Source organism: Caloenas nicobarica, chromosome 1 (genome assembly GCF_036013445.1).
Source record: "Caloenas nicobarica isolate bCalNic1 chromosome 1, bCalNic1.hap1, whole genome shotgun sequence".
NCBI lineage: Eukaryota > Metazoa > Chordata > Aves > Columbiformes > Columbidae > Caloenas > Caloenas nicobarica.
The window spans coordinates 59,016,924-59,036,282 of record NC_088245.1 but is presented as its reverse complement, the minus strand read 5'-3'; the positions used below and the strand labels follow the sequence as shown (position 1 = coordinate 59,036,282).

General features: G+C 60.6%; 2 protein-coding genes across 4 annotated transcripts; both read left to right on the top strand.

The window, feature by feature from the left end:
* Positions 1–4,191: 4,191 nt before the first annotated feature.
* On the top strand, positions 4,192–7,268 carry LOC136000660 (C-type lectin domain family 2 member B-like). Its single transcript, XM_065654594.1, has 6 exons — positions 4,192–4,227; positions 4,767–5,164; positions 5,365–5,460; positions 5,849–6,021; positions 6,411–6,511; positions 6,690–7,268. Exons 2-6 carry the CDS (start codon positions 5,032–5,034, stop codon positions 6,730–6,732), a joined length of 546 nt encoding a protein of 181 aa, XP_065510666.1. The 5' UTR covers positions 4,192–4,227; positions 4,767–5,031; the 3' UTR covers positions 6,733–7,268.
* Positions 7,269–15,661: 8,393 nt separating this feature from the next.
* LOC135994004 (C-type lectin domain family 2 member B-like) lies at positions 15,662–18,120 on the top strand. Of its 3 annotated transcripts, none has more exons than XM_065644272.1 (5): positions 15,662–16,012; positions 16,213–16,308; positions 16,700–16,869; positions 17,259–17,359; positions 17,538–18,120. In XM_065644272.1, exons 1-5 carry the CDS (start codon positions 15,880–15,882, stop codon positions 17,650–17,652), a joined length of 615 nt encoding a protein of 204 aa, XP_065500344.1. In that variant the 5' UTR covers positions 15,662–15,879; the 3' UTR covers positions 17,653–18,120. The 3 variants fall into 3 exon arrangements, with proteins under 3 accessions (XP_065500344.1, XP_065500353.1, XP_065500335.1); XM_065644263.1 differs by having other exon boundaries at positions 15,670–16,012; positions 16,697–16,869; XM_065644281.1 differs by lacking the exon at positions 16,213–16,308 and having other exon boundaries at positions 15,664–16,012; positions 16,697–16,869.
* The last annotated feature ends 1,239 nt before the right edge of the window (positions 18,121–19,359 follow it).

Below are 19,359 nucleotides of genomic sequence, written 5' to 3'. Positions count from 1 at the left end.
CTCCTATGGCGTGATGCAATCAGCAAGAACTCACCACCATGGTGCAAATACCCCCTCTTTGCCTAGAGACCGGGTGGACGTGCACAGTGCAGAGTGCACAGCGAGAACCCAAGTCCTCTGAGCTACCTTCGAACTCACCTACTGTCCCGCAGGTGGGGACACGTAGTTGCACAGGTGGAACTTTATCCTCCGTGTGCAGCTCCAAACTCCTGAGAGCACAGTCTTTATTTCCAGGGCTGGTCCACTCTTCAACTTTCTTTAATACCATAATCTCCAGTCCCAATCCGCTCCCCCACTGCGTCGCATTGTAAAAGGTGAAATAATGCGTATTGACAAAGCTCATATGCCTTTACAGTCTAAAGGCCCACTGGTATATTGGTGAGGGAAGGGGATTTTCATAACGACCTCCCTTTTCCCCCTCGCTCCCCAAAAACGGGGGAAACGACCTGAGGGAGCGGGAACTTCCGTGGGCTGCTCCGCCACCACGGGCAGGCACAGAGCCCAGAAAAATGTGCGGCAAAACCAGCAAGTGTCCTGCGTGCTGTGCGAGTCTCTGTAAGGGCGGGAAGAGCGTTAAATCCGCTGAGTTGCGTGGGTCTGTGGAGCGTGCGGGTGTCTCTGCAGAAGCGGAACGGGGCTGTGTGTCGGGTACGGACCTGCGGTCGGAGCTGCTCGGGTTCGGTCCCTCGCTGCGGCGCGGAGAAGGGCTGAGGGCGCTGGCGGCGGGCGGTGATAGTGGCTGCTGCGCCGCGGAGGCGGCGCGCAATTGATCCCGATGTGCCGGCACCCGGGTTCGGTCCCTCGCTGCGGCGCGGGGAAGGGCTGAGGGCGCTGGCGCTCGGCGGTGCTGGCACTCGGCACGATGCTGAGGCGGTTTTAGCAGTAGGCGATGCTAGCGCTAGACGCGCTCCTGAGGCGGCGCGCTGCTTAGGCGGTGCTGGCGGGGGACGCTGCTAGCGACCGACGGTGCTACGGTGGACGACGATGGCAGCGGTGGGACGGTGCTGCCAGCGGTGGGACGACGGTGCTGCGAGGGGTGGACGACGGTGCCAGCGGTCGGACGACGATGCCAGCGAATTGGGACTGGAGATTCTGGTGTTAATTAAAGAAAGTCGAAGAGTGGGCCAGCCCTGGAAATAAAGACTGTGCTCTCAGGAGTTTGGAGCTGCACACGGAGGATAAAGTTCCACCTGTGCAACTACGTGTCCCCACCTGCGGGACAGTAGGTGAGTTCGAAGGTATCTCAGAGGACTCGGGTTCCCGCTGTGCACACTGCAGTGTGAGCGTCCACCCGGTTTCCAGGCAAAGAGGGGGGTTTTGCGCCACGGTGGTGAATTCTTGCTGATTGCATCATGCAATAGGAGTAATAGGATTGTATCGTGCAAGTAGGTCGCACCTACTCGCCAAAAATCTACCTGGACTAAAAATTCAGTTAATTCAAACGGGGGGGGGGGGTGTATCCATCGCGTCTTCTGATATGTCTTTGAAACGCTGCTGGCCTCGTTGAGAATTAATTACAGGAAAGTGGAGCCCCGGCACATCGGGATCAACAGCGCATCGCCTCAGGAGCGCATCCACGACCGCCAGTACCGCCGACACCCTGCAGCGCACCGCCCCAGCATCGTCCGACCGCTAGCGTCGTCCAGCCCTCGCATCGTCGTCCACCCCTCGCATCGTGCGACTGTTAAGCACCGTCCACCGCTAGCACCGTCCACCCCTCGCAGCACCGTCCGACCCCTCGCAGCATCGTCGTCCGACCCCTCGCAGCATCGTCCGACCGCTCAGCACCCTCAGCCCTTCTCCGCACCGCAACGAGCCAACGAACCCGAGCAGCACCGACCGCAGGTCCTTACCCGACACACGGCCGCGTTCCGCTTCTACAAAAAAACCCACACGCTCCACAGACCCACGCAACTCGGCGAATTTAAAGAGACTCGCACAGCCCGGCCCCCAGTGCTGCGACCAATCAGCAGATACCAACACGCCCATCGGGATCAACAGCGCACCGCCCAACGGCCAGCTCCGCCTCAGCATCGTCGTCCGACCGCTGGCATCGTCGTCCCACCGCTAGCATCGTTCACCCCTCGCAGCATCGTCCGACCGCTGGCATCGTCGTCCGACCGCTGGCATCGTCGTCCCACCGCTGGCATCGTCATCCACCCCTAGCATCGTCGTCCACCCCTGGCATCGTCGTCCCACCGCTAGCATCGTTCACCCCTCGCAGTATCGTCCCACCGCTGGCATCGTCGTCCCACCGCTAGCATCCTCGTCAACCCCTAGCATCGTCGTCCGACCGCTGGCATCGTCGTCCACCTCTCGCATCGTCGTCCCACCGCTAGCATCGTCGTCCAGCCCTCCCATCGTCCACCGCTAGCATCGTCCACCCCACGCAGCATCGTTCAGCCGTCGCAGCATGGTCCGACCGCTGGCATCGTCGTCCACCCCTAGCATCGTCGTCCGACCGCAGGCATCGTCGTTCGACTGCTGGCATCGTCGTCCCACCGCTAGGAGCATCGTCCGACCGCTGGCATCGTCGTCCGACCGCTGGCATCGTCGTCCCACCGCTAGCATCGTCGTCCCACCCCTCGCATCCTCGTCCACCCCTCGCATCCTCGTCCACCTCTCGCATCGTCGTCCCACCGCTAGCATCGTCGTCCAGCCCTCCCATCGTCCACCGCTAGCATCGTCCACCCCACGCAGCATCGTTCAGCCGTCGCAGCATGGTCCGACCGCTGGCATCGTCGTCCACCCCTAGCATCGTCGTCCGACCGCAGGCATCGTCGTTCGACTGCTGGCATCGTCGTCCCACCGCTAGGAGCATCGTCCGACCACTGGCATCGTCATCCCACCGCTGGCATCGTCGTCCGACCGCTGGCATCGTCGTCCACCCCTGGCATCGTCGTCCGACCGCTGGCATCGTCGTCCACCCCTCGCATCGTCGTCCCACCGGTCGCATCGTCCGACCGCTGGCATTGTCGTCCACCGTAGCACCGTCGATCGCTAGCATCGTCCCCCGCCAGCACCGCCTAAGCAGCGCGCCGCCTCGGGAGCGCGTCTAGCACTAGCATCGCCTACTGCTAAAACCGCCTCAGCATCGTGCCGAGTGCCAGCACCGCCAGCTCCAGACTCCTGAGAGCACAGTCTTTATTTCCAGGGCTGGCCCACTCTTCAATTTCCTTTAATACCAAAACCTCCAGTCCCAATCCGCTCCCCCATTGCGTCGCAGCGTAAAACGTGAAATAATGCGTATTGACAAAGCTCATATGCCTTTACAGTCTAAAGGCCCACTGGTATATTGGTGAGGGAAGGGGATTTTCATAACGACCTCCCTTTTCCCCCTCGCTCCCCAAAAACGGGGGAAACGACCTGAGGGAGCGGGAACTTCCGTGGGCTGCTCCGCCACCACGGGCAGGCACAGAGGTCAGAAAAATGTGCGGCAAAAACATCAAGTGTCCTGCGTGCTGTGCGAGTCTCTGTAAAGGCGGGAAGAGCGTTAAATCCGCTGAGTTGCGTGGGTCTGTGGAGCGTGCGGGTGTCTCTGCAGAAGCGGAACGGGGCTGTGTGTCGGTACGGACCTGCGGTCGGTGCTGCTCGGGTTCGGTCACTCGCTGCGGCGCGGGGAAGGGCTGAGGGCGCTGGCGCTCGGCGGTGCTGGCACTCGGCACGATGCTGAGGCGGTTTTAGCAGTAGGCGATGCTACCGCTCCCGAGGCGGCGCGCTGCTTAGGCGGTGCTGGCGGGGGACGCTGCTAGCGACAGACGGTGCTACGGTGGACGACGATGCGAGCGGTGGGACGACGATGCCAGCGGTCGGACGATGCTGCTAGCGGTGGGACGACGGTGCTAGCAGTCGGACGACGATGCCAGCGGTCGGACGACGATGCCAGGTGTGGACGTCGATGCCAGCGGTCGGACGATGCTGCGACGGGTGAACGATGCATCGAGGGGTGAACGATGCTAACGGTGGACGATGCTAGCAGTCGCACGATGCGAGGGGTGGACGACGATGCTAGCGGTCGGACGACGATGCTAGCGGTCGGACGACGATGCTGAGGCGGAGCTGGCCGTTGGGCGGTGCGCTGTTGATCCCCATGGGCGTGCTGGTATCTGCTGATTGGTCGCAGCACTGGGGGGGCGGGCTGTTCGAGTCTCTATAAATTCGCCGAGTTGCGTGGGTCTGTGCAGCGTGTGGGGTTTTTTGTAGAAGCGGAACGCGGCCGTGTATCGGGTAAGGACCTGCGGTCGGTGCTGCTCGGGTTCAGTCGCTCGTTGCGGCGCGGGGAAGGGCTGAGGGCGCTGGCGGCGGGCGGCGGTGGTGGCGGGGAACGGGACCCGGGACGGTGGCGGCGAGGCGACGGGCGGGGCGGGGGAAGGGACCCGCCCCTGGCGGCGGGGGAGGCGCGGGCTCGGGCTCGCTCTCCTCTTGGCGCTCCCTTTCCTCTGTGGGGGATGGCGTTTTCTTCCTACTGGTGCCGACGGAGGAGCGGCTGTTTGTGGGCCCCCCCTGTTGCCGCTGTCCTCCCAGCTGTGCCGGGAAGGGAGCTGTGGTGAGCCAGTCGGTGTTGTGAACCATTACGGAAGAGTGCTTAGCCCTGGAGCCCGCCTTCCCATGCCGGGGCCCTGCTGCTGGTGGTGGTACAGGGAGGGGGAGTGGTGGGAAGGGGGGTGCTCCCAGGCAGCGAGTGCCTTGTGGCCGGTCTGGGCCGGGTGGGGAGGGTGCTGGGGGCCAAGGGCTGTTCCCTCAAATCACTGACTCTGTATCCCCAGGTGCTGGGAACTGCCTGCAGTGTCACAGGCGGATCAGGGACAGGGCAGGGTCGCGCTGGCAACACCTTCTCGAGCCTGTGAGTCGTCCAGGACTGGCTGTGGCTGATATCTGAGGCCCTAGCATGGCCCTGCTAGGTATGCAGGGTTAGACATCTGGATTTACTGCGTCTTCATTGTGTTCTCTGCAATCTGCCAAGACGAGGATAACGACTGTGGTCATAAAACTGCGTCCAAGCTGGACTGGAAACAGGTCTTGCCATCAGTTATGAAGCCTTGGACGCGAGACTGTGTTTCCTCGCAGGAAGAACTGGACCAGGCCTTGGGTCCCCAGGCTGAAGGGGCGTCCATTCACCAAGAGATGCCAGGCAATGCAGGCAGAAGGGCGTGCAGGGCTCTGGGTGAGTACAGACCCTTATCAAGTGGCCCGTAGCAGCCCCACCACATATCCATCCTTCTGGCAGCTCTCCTGTGGCGGGCCCTTCCCTGGGCAGGGGGTGCCTTCTGCCTTCCTTAGGCAGCTGGTGTTGGGGACGTGAAGGGCCAGGCCAGCTCTGGGACAGCACGGTTCCTCATTGCTGGTGGCTTTTTCCTCCTCCAGGTGAGTGGTGCACGCTGCATCCAGTGTATGTCCTGGTGCTGGCTGTGCTTGTGGCTCTGGTCCTGGTTTTGGCAGCGGCTGTTGCTATGGTGTCAGGTAAGGGAGCAGCAGGCGCCTGCGTGCGGCCCCTCAGCATGGAGCCGTGTGTGCCGCCGGGCTGGATGCGGCCCCTTCCCCTCAGGGCTGGGGCAGGCGTTGGTGTGTGAGGCCAAGGCTGGTGGGGGGAGCGTGTTGGGGCCAGCCCCTCAGGCTGGCTGTGCCCCTGCCCTGGCCCAGGGCTCCTGGGGAGGGGCAGGGGCACCCCCGGCTGTGCCCTGGGGCAGGCTGTTAACCCCTGGGGTGTTTGCTCCCTGTGGGTCCCTGGCAGCAAATGGGAGATCCCCGTGTGGAGAGCTTGGGTCTGCCCCCTTCCCTGCCCCATGGAGCTGTGTCCCCTGGTCCCTGTGGAGAGGAGTCCTCTGACCTTCTCCCCTTCCCTCTCCAGCAGGAAGAGATGGAGGGCGTGCAGCTGCCGTGCTGGGCTGTCCTGACGACTGGGTTGGGTACCGCAATGTCTGCTACTACCTCTCGAGCGAGGAGGGGAGCTGGGAGCGGGGCCAGGAGCGGTGCTCCTCGCTCGGGGCCTCGCTGGCTGTGATCAAGAGGGAGTGGGAAATGGTGAGTGAGGGCCTGCTGTGGCCGTGTGGGGGGGTCTGGGTTGGGTGCAGAACTCGGGGTTGGTACTGGGAGGTTGGAGGTGCTTCTAGGGACACAGATGCAGTTCTGGCGTGTGGCCTCAGAGGGAAGGAGGCTCAGGTACAGTTTGGAGCCCAGGGTGCGTGTCCTCCCGCGTGGAGCTCAGCGGGACTGCAAGCACAGCAGAGCTCCAGCAGAGCAGGACCAGTGCGGCTGGCCAGGCTGGGGAGCTCATGCAGAAGCTCTGGAGCTTGGTGGAGCAGCCGTTGGGTGGGAGGTGCTGCCATCCTGGGGCCTCGTGTGGGGCTGGGACAGGGACACTCTGGGGCAGCAGCAGCTCCTGACTGTTGGCTTCTCTCTTTCCTCCCCAGGAGTTTCTGTCACGCCTCAAGGGCAACGTTGATTACTGGGTTGGGCTGCGCAGACAGGACGGGCGCCTGGAGTGGGTGGACGGCAGCAGCTTCAATGACACGTGAGTCCCGTTGTGAACCAGGGTCACAGGGAGACCGTCCTGTGCTGGGATGGGCAGGGGCCTGGTGGGACGTGGCTACAGGGCCTGTCCCTTGCAGGCAGCCCTTGTTCCCTCCAGGCACTTATGGGGAGAGTTGCTTCCCCAAGGGTACCAACAGTGTCATTGCTTATTCTTGCAGGATCACTCTGAAGGGCCAAGAGTCTTGTTTCTGGCTGAATTAGCCTGATCTCTGGAGTTCAAACTGCTTCCGGACCCATCATTATCTCTGCAGCAAGGCCCAAGCTCTGATGTGAAATAGTTGATGGGGAGAAAGGACTTTTTCCTGCTGGGAAGTCCACAACTTTGCCTTTGCTATTAACACAGAGTGGCTTGGGAATTTCCTTCTGAACTGTATATCTGTAGTGCTGCTGGTCCCAGCAGCGTCTCTCTGCCAGGTCTCTGAGGAACCTGCAGGACTGGAAGACATCAGGGCCACTGTGGCTGTGTGATCTGGGACCTCAAGCACAGAACTGGTTTCTTTCTCCTGGGACCAGCCCAGCACTCGTCTTGCTTTTTGAGCAATTCGCCTATTTCTGCTTTTGCGCTGTGGTGATGGAGCTCAAGGTGCTGTTGCCAGATGAGATGGGTACACAGAGCTTGGCTGAGGTCCCTGGCCCTTTGCCAGGGTGTGAAGTGGATTTTGTGGCACACATGACCAGTACAGACCTTGTTGCTATGTTTCTACTAAATTTTTTCTTAAAACGTGGTAAATTATCATGGTTGTCTTGTCTGTTCCAGAAGGCGCCTGCTGAAGGCAACCCTGTCCTTTCCCTTCCCACCCCCCACTTCTGGGAAGTGGCAGCACATGGAGGGGATTTATTTTATAGCTATATTTATCGTTATATTTACTAGTAGTGTATTAGTATTTTGTTAGTTGTTTAAACTGTGTTTATCTCAATCCAAGTTTTTCCCTTTCCTTTTGTTTCTCTCCCCTGGGGCGGGGGTGGGAGAGGGGGTGAGCGAGTGTCTGTCGTGGTTGTATGGCCAGTTTGCGTTAAACCACGATGGGTGAAAGAGGTTTTTTCCTAATTTCTCCTTTTCCTTGCAGGCAGCAGCCCTATATGCTGATTTTCCTTTCTCTAGAGGAAAAGCACCCCCGTGGCCTTTACCAGGTGTTGGGGCTGCTCTCCCTGGCAGTTTTGGGGCTGCTTAGCTGCAATAGTGGCAGGAAGCTCTGGCCCTGCTGACAGTTTGTACCTTGACAGCAAAAGCCCTGCGTGGTCGTCAGTGGTTTGGTTTTCTGTCCCCTACTCTGTGTCCCCGGCCCTGTGCCTTCCTGGTTCTTCCGTGACATGGAGGATGAGGATGGTTACATGGTCTTGGGGAAGCGGGGGGCTCGGGGAGCTTGGGTTCCCTGGAGGATGCAGGTAATGGGGGGTTGTGTCTGTTGGTGTGTCCCCCCCACCCAATATTGGTGGCGGAGAGAGGAAGTATGGGGGGGGATGATAATGGGTGTGATGGAAGAAGCGGGGTGATGCCACTCGTCGTTTCTCTGAGAGCCGTTCAAGGTGGGGAAACTGAGGCCTGGAGTGTGGGAGGAGGGCCTGGTGATGCTTTACTCCAGGTGTGTGACTCTGAAAGTGGAAGCAGAGGGATTTTTGTGGGGACACTCGGCTCCTATTGCTGCTGCCCCATTGCTGGGGTCACCCTCTTTGCGCATGGCGCAAAACCCCCCTCTTTGCCTGGAGACCGGGTGGACGCGCACACTGCAGTGTGCACAGCGGGAACCCGAGTCCTCTGAGTTACCTTCGAACTCACCTACTGTCCCGCAGGTGGGGACACGTAGTTGCACAGGTGGAACTTTATCCTCCGTGTGCAGCTCCAAACTCTTGAGAGCACAGTCTTTATTTCCAGGGCTGGCCCACTCTTCAATTTCCTTTAATACCAAAACCTCCAGTCCCAATCCGCTCCCCCATTGCGTCGCAGCGTAAAAGGTGAAATAATGCGTATTGACAAAGCTCATATGCCTTTACAGTCTAAAGGCCGACTGGTATATTGGTGAGGGAAGGGGATTTTCATAACGACCTCCCTTTTCCCCCTCGCTCCCCAAAAATGGGGGAAACGACCTGAGGGAGCGGGAACTTCCGTGGGCTGCTCCGCCACCACGGGCAGGCACAGAGCCCAGAAAAATGTGCGGCAAAACCAGCAAGTGTCCTGCGTGCTGTGCGAGTCTCTGTAAGGGCGGGAAGAGCGTTAAATCCGCTGAGTTGCGTGGGTCTGTGGGGCGTGCGAGTGTCTCTGTAGAAGCGGAACGGGGCTGTGTGTCGGTACGGACCTGCGGTCGGTGCTGCTCGGGTTCGGTCACTCGCTGCGGCGCGGAGAAGGGCCGAGGGCGCTGGCGGCGGGCGGTGATAGTGGCTGCTGCGCTGCGGAGGCGGCGCTGGCGGTCGGGCGGTGCGCAATTGATCCCGATGTGCCGGCACGGGTTCGGTCCCTCGCTGCGGCGCGGGGAAGGGCTGAGGGCGCTGGCGCTCGGCGGTGCTGGCACTCGGCACGATGCTGAGGCGGTTTTAGCAGTAGGCGATGCTAGCGCTAGACGCGCTCCTGAGGCGGCGCGCTGCTTAGGCGGTGCTGGCGGGGGACGATGCTAGCGACCGACGGTGCTACCGTGGACGACGATGAGAGCGGTCGGATGATGGCAGCGGTGGGACGACGATGGCAGCGGTCGGACGACGGTGCTGCGAGGGGTGGACGACGGTGCCAGCGGTCGGACGACGATGCCAGCGAATTGGGACTGGAGATTCTGGTGTTAATTAAAGAAAGTCGAAGAGTGGGCCAGCCCTGGAAATAAAGACTGTGCTCTCAGGAGTTTGGAGCTGCACACGGAGGATAAAGTTCCACCTGTGCAACTACGTGTCCCCACCTGCGGGACAGTAGGTGAGTTCGAAGGTATCTCAGAGGACTCGGGTTCCCGCTGTGCACACTGCAGTGTGAGCGTCCACCCGGTCTCCAGGCAAAGAGGGGGGTTTTGCGCCACGGTGGTGAATTCTTGCTGATTGCATCATGCAATAGGAGTAATAGGCTTGTATCGTGCAAGTAGGTCGCACCTACTCGCCAAAAATCTACCTGGACTAAAAATTCAGTTAATTCAAACGGGGGGGGGGGGGGGGTGTATCCATCGCGTCTTCTGATATGTCTTTGAAACGCTGCTGGCCTCGTTGAGAATTAATTACAGGAAAGTGGAGCCCCGGCACATCCGGATCAGCAGCGCATCGCCTCAGGAGCGCATCCACGACCGCCAGTACCGCCGACACTCAGCAGCGCACCGCCCCAGCAGCGCACCGCGCCAGCATCGTCCGACCGCTAGCGTCATCCACCCCTCGCATCGTCGTCCACCCCTCGCATCGTGCGACTGTTAAGCACCGTCCACCGCTAGCACCGTCCACCCCTCGCAGCACCGTCCGACCCCTCGCAGCATCGTCGTCCGACCCCTCGCAGCATCGTCCGACTGCTAGCATCGTCGTCCACCCCTAGCATCGTCGTCCGACCGCTGGCATCGTCGTCCGACCGCTGGCATCGTCGTCCCACCGCTAGCATCGTCGTCCCACCCCTCGCATCCTCGTCCACCTCTCGCATCGTCGTCCCACCGCTAGCATCGTCGTCCAGCCCTCCCATCGTCCACCGCTAGCATCGTCCACCCCACGCAGCATCGTTCAGCCGTCGCAGCATGGTCCGACCGCTGGCATCGTCGTCCACCGTTAGCATCGTCGTCCGACCGCAGGCATCGTCGTCCGACCGCAGGCATCGTCGTCCCACCGCTAGGAGCATCGTCCGACCGCTGGCATCGTCGTCCCACCGGTCGCATCGTCCGACCGCTGGCATTATCGTCCACCGTAGCACCGTCGATCGCTAGCATCGTCCCCCGCCAGCACCGCCTAAGCAGCGCGCCGCCTCAGGAGCGCGTCTAGCACTAGCATCGCCTACTGCTAAAACCGCCTCAGCATCGTACCGAATGCCAGCACCGCCAGCTCCAGACTCCTGAGAGCACAGTCTTTATTTCCAGGGCTGGCCCACTCTTCAATTTCCTTTAATACCAGAATCTCCAGTCCCAATCCGCTCCCCCACTGCGTCGCATTGTAAAAGGTGAAATAATGCGTATTGACAAAGCTCATATGCCTTTACAGTCTAAAGGCCGACTGGTATATTGGTGAGGGAAGGGGATTTTCATAACGACCTCCCTTTTCCCCCTCGCTCCCCAAAAACGGGGGAAACGACCTGAGGGAGCGGGAACTTCCGTGGGCTGCTCCGCCACCACGGGCAGGCACAGAGCCCAGAAAAGTGTGCGGCAAAAACATCAAGTGTCCTGCGTGCTGTGCGAGTCTCTGTAAGGGCGGGAAGAGCGTTAAATCCGCTGAGTTGCGTGGGTCTGTGGGGCGTGCGGGTGTCTCTGCAGAAGCGGAACGGGGCTGTGTGTCGGGTACGGACCTGCGGTCGGTGCTGCTCGGGTTCGGTCACTCGCTGCGGCGCGGAGAAGGGCTGAGGGTGCTGAGCGGTCCGACGACGATGCTGCGCTGCGGTCCGACGACGATGCTGCGAGGGGTGGACGGTGCTAGCGGTGAACAGTGCTACAGTCGCACGATGCGAGGGCTGGACGACGCTACCGGTCGGACGATGCTGGGGCGGCGCGCTGCTGGGTGTCGGCGGTACTGGCGGTCGTGGATGCGCTCCTGAGGCGATGCGCTGTTGATCCCGATGTGCCGGGGCTCCACTTTCCTGTAATTAATTCTCAACGAGGCCAGCAGCGTTTCAAAGACATATCAGAAGACGCGATGGATACACCCCCCCCCCCCCCCCGTTTGAATTAACTGAATTTTTAGTCCAGGTAGATTTTTGGCGAGTAGGTGCGACCTACTTGCACGATACAAGCCTATTACTCCTATTGCATGATGCAATCAGCAAGAACTCACCACCATGACGCAAAACCCCCCTCTTTGCCTGGAGACCGGGTGGACGCGCACACTGCAGTGTGCACAGCGGGAACCCGAGTCCTCTGAGTTACCTTCGAACTCACCTACTGTCCCGCAGGTGGGGACACGTAGTTGCACAGGTGGAACTTTATCCTCCGTGTGCAGCTCCAGACTCCTGAGAGCACAGTCTTTATTTCCAGGGCTGGCCCACTCTTCAATTTCCTTTAATACCAAAACCTCCAGTCCCAATCCGCTCCCCCATTGCGTCGCAGCGTGAAACGTGAAATAATGCGTATTGACAAAGCTCATATGCCTTTACAGTCTAAAGGCCGACTGGTATATTGGTGAGGGAAGGGGATTTTCATAACGACCTCCCTTTTCCCCCTCGCTCCCCAAAAACGGGGGAAACGACCTGAGGGAGCGGGAACTTCCGTGGGCTGCTCCGCCACCACGGGCAGGCACAGAGCCCAGAAAAATGTGCGGCAAAACCAGCAAGTGTCCTGCGTGCTGTGCGAGTCTCTGTAAGGGCGGGAAGAGCGTTAAATCCGCTGAGTTGCGTGGGTCTGTGGAGCGTGCGGGTGTCTCTGCAGAAGCGGAACGGGGCTGTGTGTCGGTACGGACCTGCGGTCGGTGCTGCTCGGGTTCGGTCACTCGCTGCGGCACGGAGAAGGGCTGAGGGCGCTGGCGGCGGGCGGTGCGCAATTGATCCCGATGTGCCGGCACACGGGTTCGGTCCCTCGCTGCGGCGCGGGGAAGGGCTGAGGGCGCTGGCGCTCGGCGGTGCTGGCACTCGGCACGATGCTGAGGCGGTTTTAGCAGTAGGCGATGCTAGTGCTAGACGCGCTCCCGAGGCGGCGCGCTGCTTAGGCAGTGCTGGCGGGGGACGATGCTAGCGACCGACGGTGCTACGGTGGACGACGATGAGAGCGGTCGGACGATGGCAGCGGTCGGATGACGGTGCTGCGAGGGGTGGACGACGGTGCCAGCGGTCGGACGACGATGCCAGCGGATTGGGACTGGAGATTCTGGTGTTAATTAAAGAAAGTCGAAGAGTGGGCCAGCCCTGGAAATAAAGACTTTGCTCTCAGGAGTTTGGAGCTGCACACGGAGGATAAAGTTCCACCTGTGCAACTACGTGTCCCCACCTGCGGGACAGTAGGTGAGTTCGAAGGTATCTCAGAGGACTCGGGTTCCCGCTGTGCACACTGCAGTGTGAGCGTCCACCCGGTCTCCAGGCAAAGAGGGGGGTTTTGCGCCACGGTGGTGAATTCTTGCTGATTGCAATCATGCAATAGGAGTAATAGGATTGTATCGTGCAAGTAGGTCGCACCTACTCGCCAAAAATCTACCTGGACTAAAAATTCAGTTAATTCAAACGGGGGGGGGGGGGTGTATCCATCGCGTCTTCTGATATGTCTTTGAAACGCTGCTGGCCTCGTTGAGAATTAATTACAGGAAAGTGGAGCCCCGGCAAATCCGGATCAACAGCGCATCGCCTCAGGAGCGCATCCACGACCGCCAGTACCGCCGACACCCAGCAGCGCACCGCGCCAGCAGCGCACCGCCCCAGCATCGTCCGACCGCTAGCGTCGTCCACCCCTCGCATCGTCGTCCACCCCTCGCATCGTCGTCCACCCCTCGCATCGTCGTCCACCCCTCGCATCGTCGTCCACCCCTCGCATCGTGCGACTGTTAAGCACCGTCCACCCCTCGCAGCATCGTCGTCCGACCCCTCGCAGCATCGTCGTCCGACCCCTCGCAGCATCGTCGTCCGACCGCTGGCATCGTCGTCCGACCGCTGGCATCGTCGTCCCACCCCTCGCATCCTCGTCCACCCCTCGCATCCTCGTCCACCCCTCGCATCCTCGTCCACCCCTCGCATCCTCGTCCCACCGCTAGCATCGTCGTCCAGCCCTCCCATCGTCCACCGCTAGCATCGTCCACCCCACGCAGCATCGTTCAGCCGTCGCAGCATGGTCCGACCGCTGGCATCGTCGTCCACCGTTAGCATCGTCGTCCGACCGCAGGCATCGTCGTTCGACTGCTGGCATCGTCGTCCCACCGCTAGGAGCATCGTCCGACCGCTGGCATCGTCATCCCACCGCTGGCATCGTCGTCCCACCGGTCGCATCGTCCGACCGCTGGCATTATCGTCCACCGTAGCACCGTCGATCGCTAGCATCGTCCCCCGCCAGCACCGCCTAAGCAGCGCGCCGCCTCAGGAGCGCGTCTAGCACTAGCATCGCCTACTGCTAAAACCGCCTCAGCATCGTGCCGAATGCCAGCACCGCCAGCTCCAGACTCCTGAGAGCACAGTCTTTATTTCCAGGGCTGGCCCACTCTTCAATTTCCTTTAATACCAGAATCTCCAGTCCCAATCCGCTCCCCCACTGCGTCGCATTGTAAAAGGTGAAATAATGCGTATTGACAAAGCTCATATGCCTTTACAGTCTAAAGGCCGACTGGTATATTGGTGAGGGAAGGGGATTTTCATAACGACCTCCCTTTTCCCCCTCGCTCCCCAAAAACGGGGGAAACGACCTGAGGGAGCGGGAACTTCCGTGGGCTGCTCCGCCACCACGGGCAGGCACAGAGCCCAGAAAAATGTGCGGCAAAACCAGCAAGTGTCCTGCGTGCTGTGCGAGTCTCTGTAAGGGCGGGAAGAGCGTTAAATCCGCTGAGTTGCGTGGGTCTGTGGAGCGTGCGGGTGTCTCTGCAGAAGCGGAACGGGGCTGTGTGTCGGGTACGGACCTGCGGTCGGTGCTGCTCGGGTTCGGTCCCTCGCTGCGGCGCGGGGAAGGGCTGAGGGCGCTGGCGCTCGGCGGTGCTGGCACTCGGCACGATGCTGAGGCGGTTTTAGCAGTAGGCGATGCCAGCGCTAGACGCGCTCCCGAGGCGGCGCGCTGCTTAGGCTGTGCTGGCGGGGGACGATGCTAGCGACCGACGGTGCTACGGTGGACGACGATGCGAGCGGTGGGACGACGATGCCAGCGGTCGGACGATGCTGCTAGCGGTGGGACGACGATGCCAGCGGTCGGATGGTGCTACGACGGGTGAATGATGCTGCGAGGGCTGAACGATGCTAACGGTGGACGATGCTAGCAGTCGCACGATGCGAGGGGTGGACGACGATGCTAGCGGTCGGACGACGATGCGAGGGGTGGACGACGATGCCAGCGGTCGGACGATGCTGCTAGCGGTGGGACGACGGTGCTAGCAGTCGGACGACGATGCCAGCGGTCGGACGACGATGCCAGGTGTGGACGTCGATGCCAGCGGTCGGACGATGCTGCGACGGGTGAACGATGCTGCGAGGAGTGAACGATGCTAACGGTGGACGATGCTAGCAGTCGCACGATGCGAGGGGTGGACGACGATGCTAGCGGTCGGACGACGATGCTAGCGGTCGGACGACGATGCTAGCGGTCGGACGACGATGCTGAGGCGGAGCTGGCCGTTGGGCGGTGCGCTGTTGATCCCCATGGGCGTGCTGGTATCTGCTGATTGGTCGCAGCACTGGGGGGGCGGGCTGTTCGAGTCTCTATAAATTCGCCGAGTTGCGTGGGTCTGTGCAGCGTGTGGGGTTTTTTGTAGAAGCGGAACGCGGCCGTGTATCGGGTAAGGACCTGCGGTCGGTGCTGCTCGGGTTCAGTCGCTCGTTGCGGCGCGGGGAAGGGCTGAGGGCGCTGGCGGCGGGCGGCGGTGGTGGCGGGGAACGGGACCCGGGACGGTGGCGGCGAGGCGACGGGCGGGGCGGGGGAAGGGACCCGCCCCTGGCGGCGGGGGAGGCGCGGGCTCGGGCTCGCTCTCCTCTTGGCGCTCCCTTTCCTCTGTGGGGGATGGCGTTTTCTTCCTACTGGTGCCGACGGAGGAGCGGCTGTTTGTGGGCCCCCCCTGTTGCCGCTGTCCTCCCAGCTGTGCCGGGAAGGGAGCTGTGGTGAGCCAGTCGGTGTTGTGAACCATTACGGAAGAGTGCTTAGCCCTGGAGCCCGCCTTCCCATGCCGGGGCCCTGCTGCTGGTGGTGGTACAGGGAGGGGGAGTGGTGGGAAGGGGGGTGCTCCCAGGCAGCGAGTGCCTTGTGGCCGGTCTGGGCCGGGTGGGGAGGGTGCTGGGGGCCAAGGGCTGTTCCCTCAAATCACTGACTCTGTATCCCCAGGTGCTGGGAACTGTCTGCAGTGTCACAGGCGGATCAGGAACAGGGCAGGGTCGCGCTGGCAACACCTTCTCGAGCCTGTGAGTCATCCAGGACTGGCTGTGGCTGATATCTGAGGCCCTAGCATGGCCCTGCTAGGTATGCAGGGTTAGACATCTGGATTTACTGCGTCTTCATTGTGTTCTCTGCAATCTGCCAAGACGAGGATAACGACTGTGGTCATAAAACTGCGTCCAAGCTGGACTGGAAACAGGTCTTGCCATCAGTTATGAAGCCTTGGACGCGAGACTGTGTTTCCTCGCAGGAAGAACTGGACCAGGCCTTGGGTCCCCAGGCTGAAGGGGCGTCCATTCACCAAGAGATGCCAGGCAATGCAGGCAGAAGGGCGTGCAGGGCTCTGGGTGAGTACAGACCCTTATCGAGTGGCCTGTAGCAGCCCCACCACATATCCATCCTTCTGGCAGCTCTCCTGTGGCGGGCTCTTCCCTGGGCAGGGGGTGCCTTCTGCCTTCCCTAGGCAGCTGGTGTTGGGGACGTGAAGGGCCAGGCCAGCTCTGGGACAGCACGGTTCCTCATTGCTGGTGGCTTTTTCCTCCTCCAGGTGAGTGGTGCACGCTGCATCCAGTGTATGTCCTGGTGCTGGCTGTGCTTGTGGCTCTGGTCCTGGTTTTGGCAGCGGCTGTTGCTATGGTGTCAGGTAAGGGAGCAGCAGGCGCCTGCGTGCGGCCCCTCAGCACGGAGCCGTGTGTGCCGCCGGGCTGGATGCGGCCCCTTCCCCTCAGGGCTGGGGCAGGCGTTGGTGTGTGAGGCCAAGGCTGGTGGGGGGAGCGTGTTGGGGCCAGCCCCTCAGGCTGGCTGTGCCCCTGCCCTGGCCCAGGGCTCCTGGGGAGGGGCAGGGACACCCCCGGCTGTGCCCTGGGGCAGGCTGTTAACCCCTGGGGTGTTTGCTCCCTGTGGGTCCCTGGCAGCAAATGGGAGATCCCCGTGTGGGGAGCTTGGGTCTGCCCCCTTCCCTGCCCCATGGAGCTGTGTCCCCTGGTCCCTGTGGAGAGGAGTCCTCTGACCTTCTCCCCTTCCCTCTCCAGCAGGAAGAGATGGAGGGCGTGCAGCTGCCGTGCTGGGCTGTCCTGACGACTGGGTTGGGTACCGCAATGTCTGCTACTACCTCTCGAGCGAGGAGGGGAGCTGGGAGCGGGGCCGGGAGCGGTGCTTCTTGCTCGGGGCCTCGCTGGCTGTGATCAAGAGGGATTGGGAAATGGTGAGTGAGGGGCTGCTGTGGCCGTGTGGGGGGGTCTGGGTTGGGTGCAGAACTCGGGGTTGGTACTGGGAGGTTGGAGGTGCTTCTAGGGACACAGATGCAGTTCTGGCGTGTGGCCTCAGAGGGAAGTAGGCTCAGGTACAGTGTGGAGCCCAGGGTGCGTGTCCTCCCGCGTGGAGCTCAGCGGGACCGCAAGCACAGCAGAGCTCCAGCAGAGCAGGACCAGTGCGGCTGGCCAGGCTGGGGAGCTCATGCAGAAGCTCTGGAGCTTGGTGGAGCAGCCGTTGGGTGGGAGGTGCTGCCATCCTGGGGCCTCGTGTGGGGCTGGGACAGGGACACTCTGGGGCAGCAGCAGCTCCTGACTGTTGGCTTCTCTCTTTCCTCCCCAGGAGTTTCTATCACGCCTCAGGGGCAACATTGATTACTGGGTTGGGCTGCGCAGACAGGACGGGCGCCTGGCGTGGGTGGACGGCAGCAGCTTCAATGACACGTGAGTCCCGTTGTGAACCAGGGTCACAGGGAGACCGTCCTGTGCTGGGATGGGCAGGGGCCTGGTGGGACGTGGCTACAGGGCCTGTCCCTTGCAGGCAGCCCTTGTTCCCTCCAGGCACTTATGGGGAGAGCTGCTTCCCCAAGGGTACCAACAGTGTCATTGCTTATTCTTGCAGGATCACTCTGAAGGGTGAAGAGTCTTGTTTCTGGCTGAATTACCCTGATCTCTGGAGTTCAAACTGCTTCCGGACCCATCATTATCTCTGCAGCAAGGCCCAAGCTCTGATGTGAAATAGTTGATGGGGAGAAAGGACTTTTTCCTGCTGGGAAGTCCACAACTTTGCCTTTGCTATTAACACAGAGTGGCTTGGGAATTTCCTTCTGAACTGTATATCTGTAGTGCTGCTGGTCCCAGCAGCGTCTCTCTGCCAGGTCTCTGAGGAACCTGCAGGACTGGAAGACATCAGGGCCACTGTGGCTGTGTGATCTGGGACCTCAAGCACAGAACTGGTTTCTTTCTCCTGGGACCAGCCCAGCACACGTCTTGCTTTTTGAGCAATTCGCCTATTTCTGCTTTTGCGCTGTGGTGATGGAGCTCAAGGTGCTGTTGCCAGATGAGATGGGTACACAGAGCTTGGCTGAGGTCCCTGGCCCTTTGCCAGGGTGTGAAGTGGATTTTGTGGCACACATGACCAGTACAGACCTTGTTGCTATGTTTCCACTAATTTTTTTCTTAAAACACGGTAAATTATCATGGTTGTCTTGTCTGTTCCAGAAGGCGCCTGCTGAAGGCAACCCTGTCCTTTCCCTTCCCACCCCCCACTTCTGGGAAGTGGCAGCACATGGAGGGGATTTATTTTATAGCTGTATTTATAGCTATATTTATCGTTATATTTACTAGTAGTGTATTAATATTTTGTTAGTTGTTTAAACTGTGTTTATCTCAATCCAAGTTTTTCCCTTTCCTTTTGTTTCTCTCCCCTGGGGCGGGGGTGGGAGAGGGGGTGAGCGAGTGTCTGTCGTGGTTGTATGGCCAGTTTGGGTTAAACCACGATGGGTGAAAGAGGTTTTTTCCTAATTTCTCCTTTTCCTTGCAGGCAGCAGCCCTATATGCTGATTTTCCTTTCTCTAGAGGAAAAGCACCCCCGTGGCCTTTACCAGGTGTTGGGGCTGCTCTCCCTGGCAGTTTTGGGGCTGCTTAGCTGCAATAGTGGCAGGAAGCTCTGGCCCTGCTGACAGTTTGTACCTTGACAGCAAAAGCCCTGCGTGGTCGTCAGTGGTTTGGTTTTCTGTCCCCTACTCTGTGTCCCCGGCCCTGTGCCTTCCTGGTTCTTCCGTGACATGGAGGATGAGGATGGTTACATGGTCTTGGGGAAGCGGGGAGCTCGGGGAGCTTGGGTCCCCTGGAGGATGCAGGTAATGGGGGGTTGTGTCTGTTGGTGTGTCCCCCCCACCCAATATTGGTGGCGGAGAGAGGAAGTATGGGGGGGGATGATAATGGGTGTGATGGAAGAAGCGGGGTGATGCCACTCGTTGTTTCTCTGAGAGCTGTTCAAGGTGGGGAAACTGAGGCCTGGAGTGTGGGAGGAGGGTCTGGTGGGGCTTTACTCCAGGTGTGTGACTCTGAAAGTGGAAGCAGAGGGATTTTTGTGGGGACACTCGGCTCCTATTGCTGCTGCCCCATTGCTGGGGTCACCCTCTTTGCGCATGGCGCAAAAACCCCCTCTTTGCCTGGAGACCGGGTGGACGCGCACACTGCAGCGTGCACAGCGAGAACCCGAGTCCTCTGAGTTACCTTCGAACTCACCTACTGTCCCGCAGGTGGGGACACGTAGTTGCACAGGTGGAACTTTATCCTCCGTGTGCAGCTCCAAACTCCTGAGAGCACAGTCTTTATTTCCAGGGCTGGCCCACTCTTCAATTTCCTTTAATACCAAAACCTCCAGTCCCAATCCGCTCCCCCATTGCGTCGCAGCGTGAAACGTGAAATAATGCGTA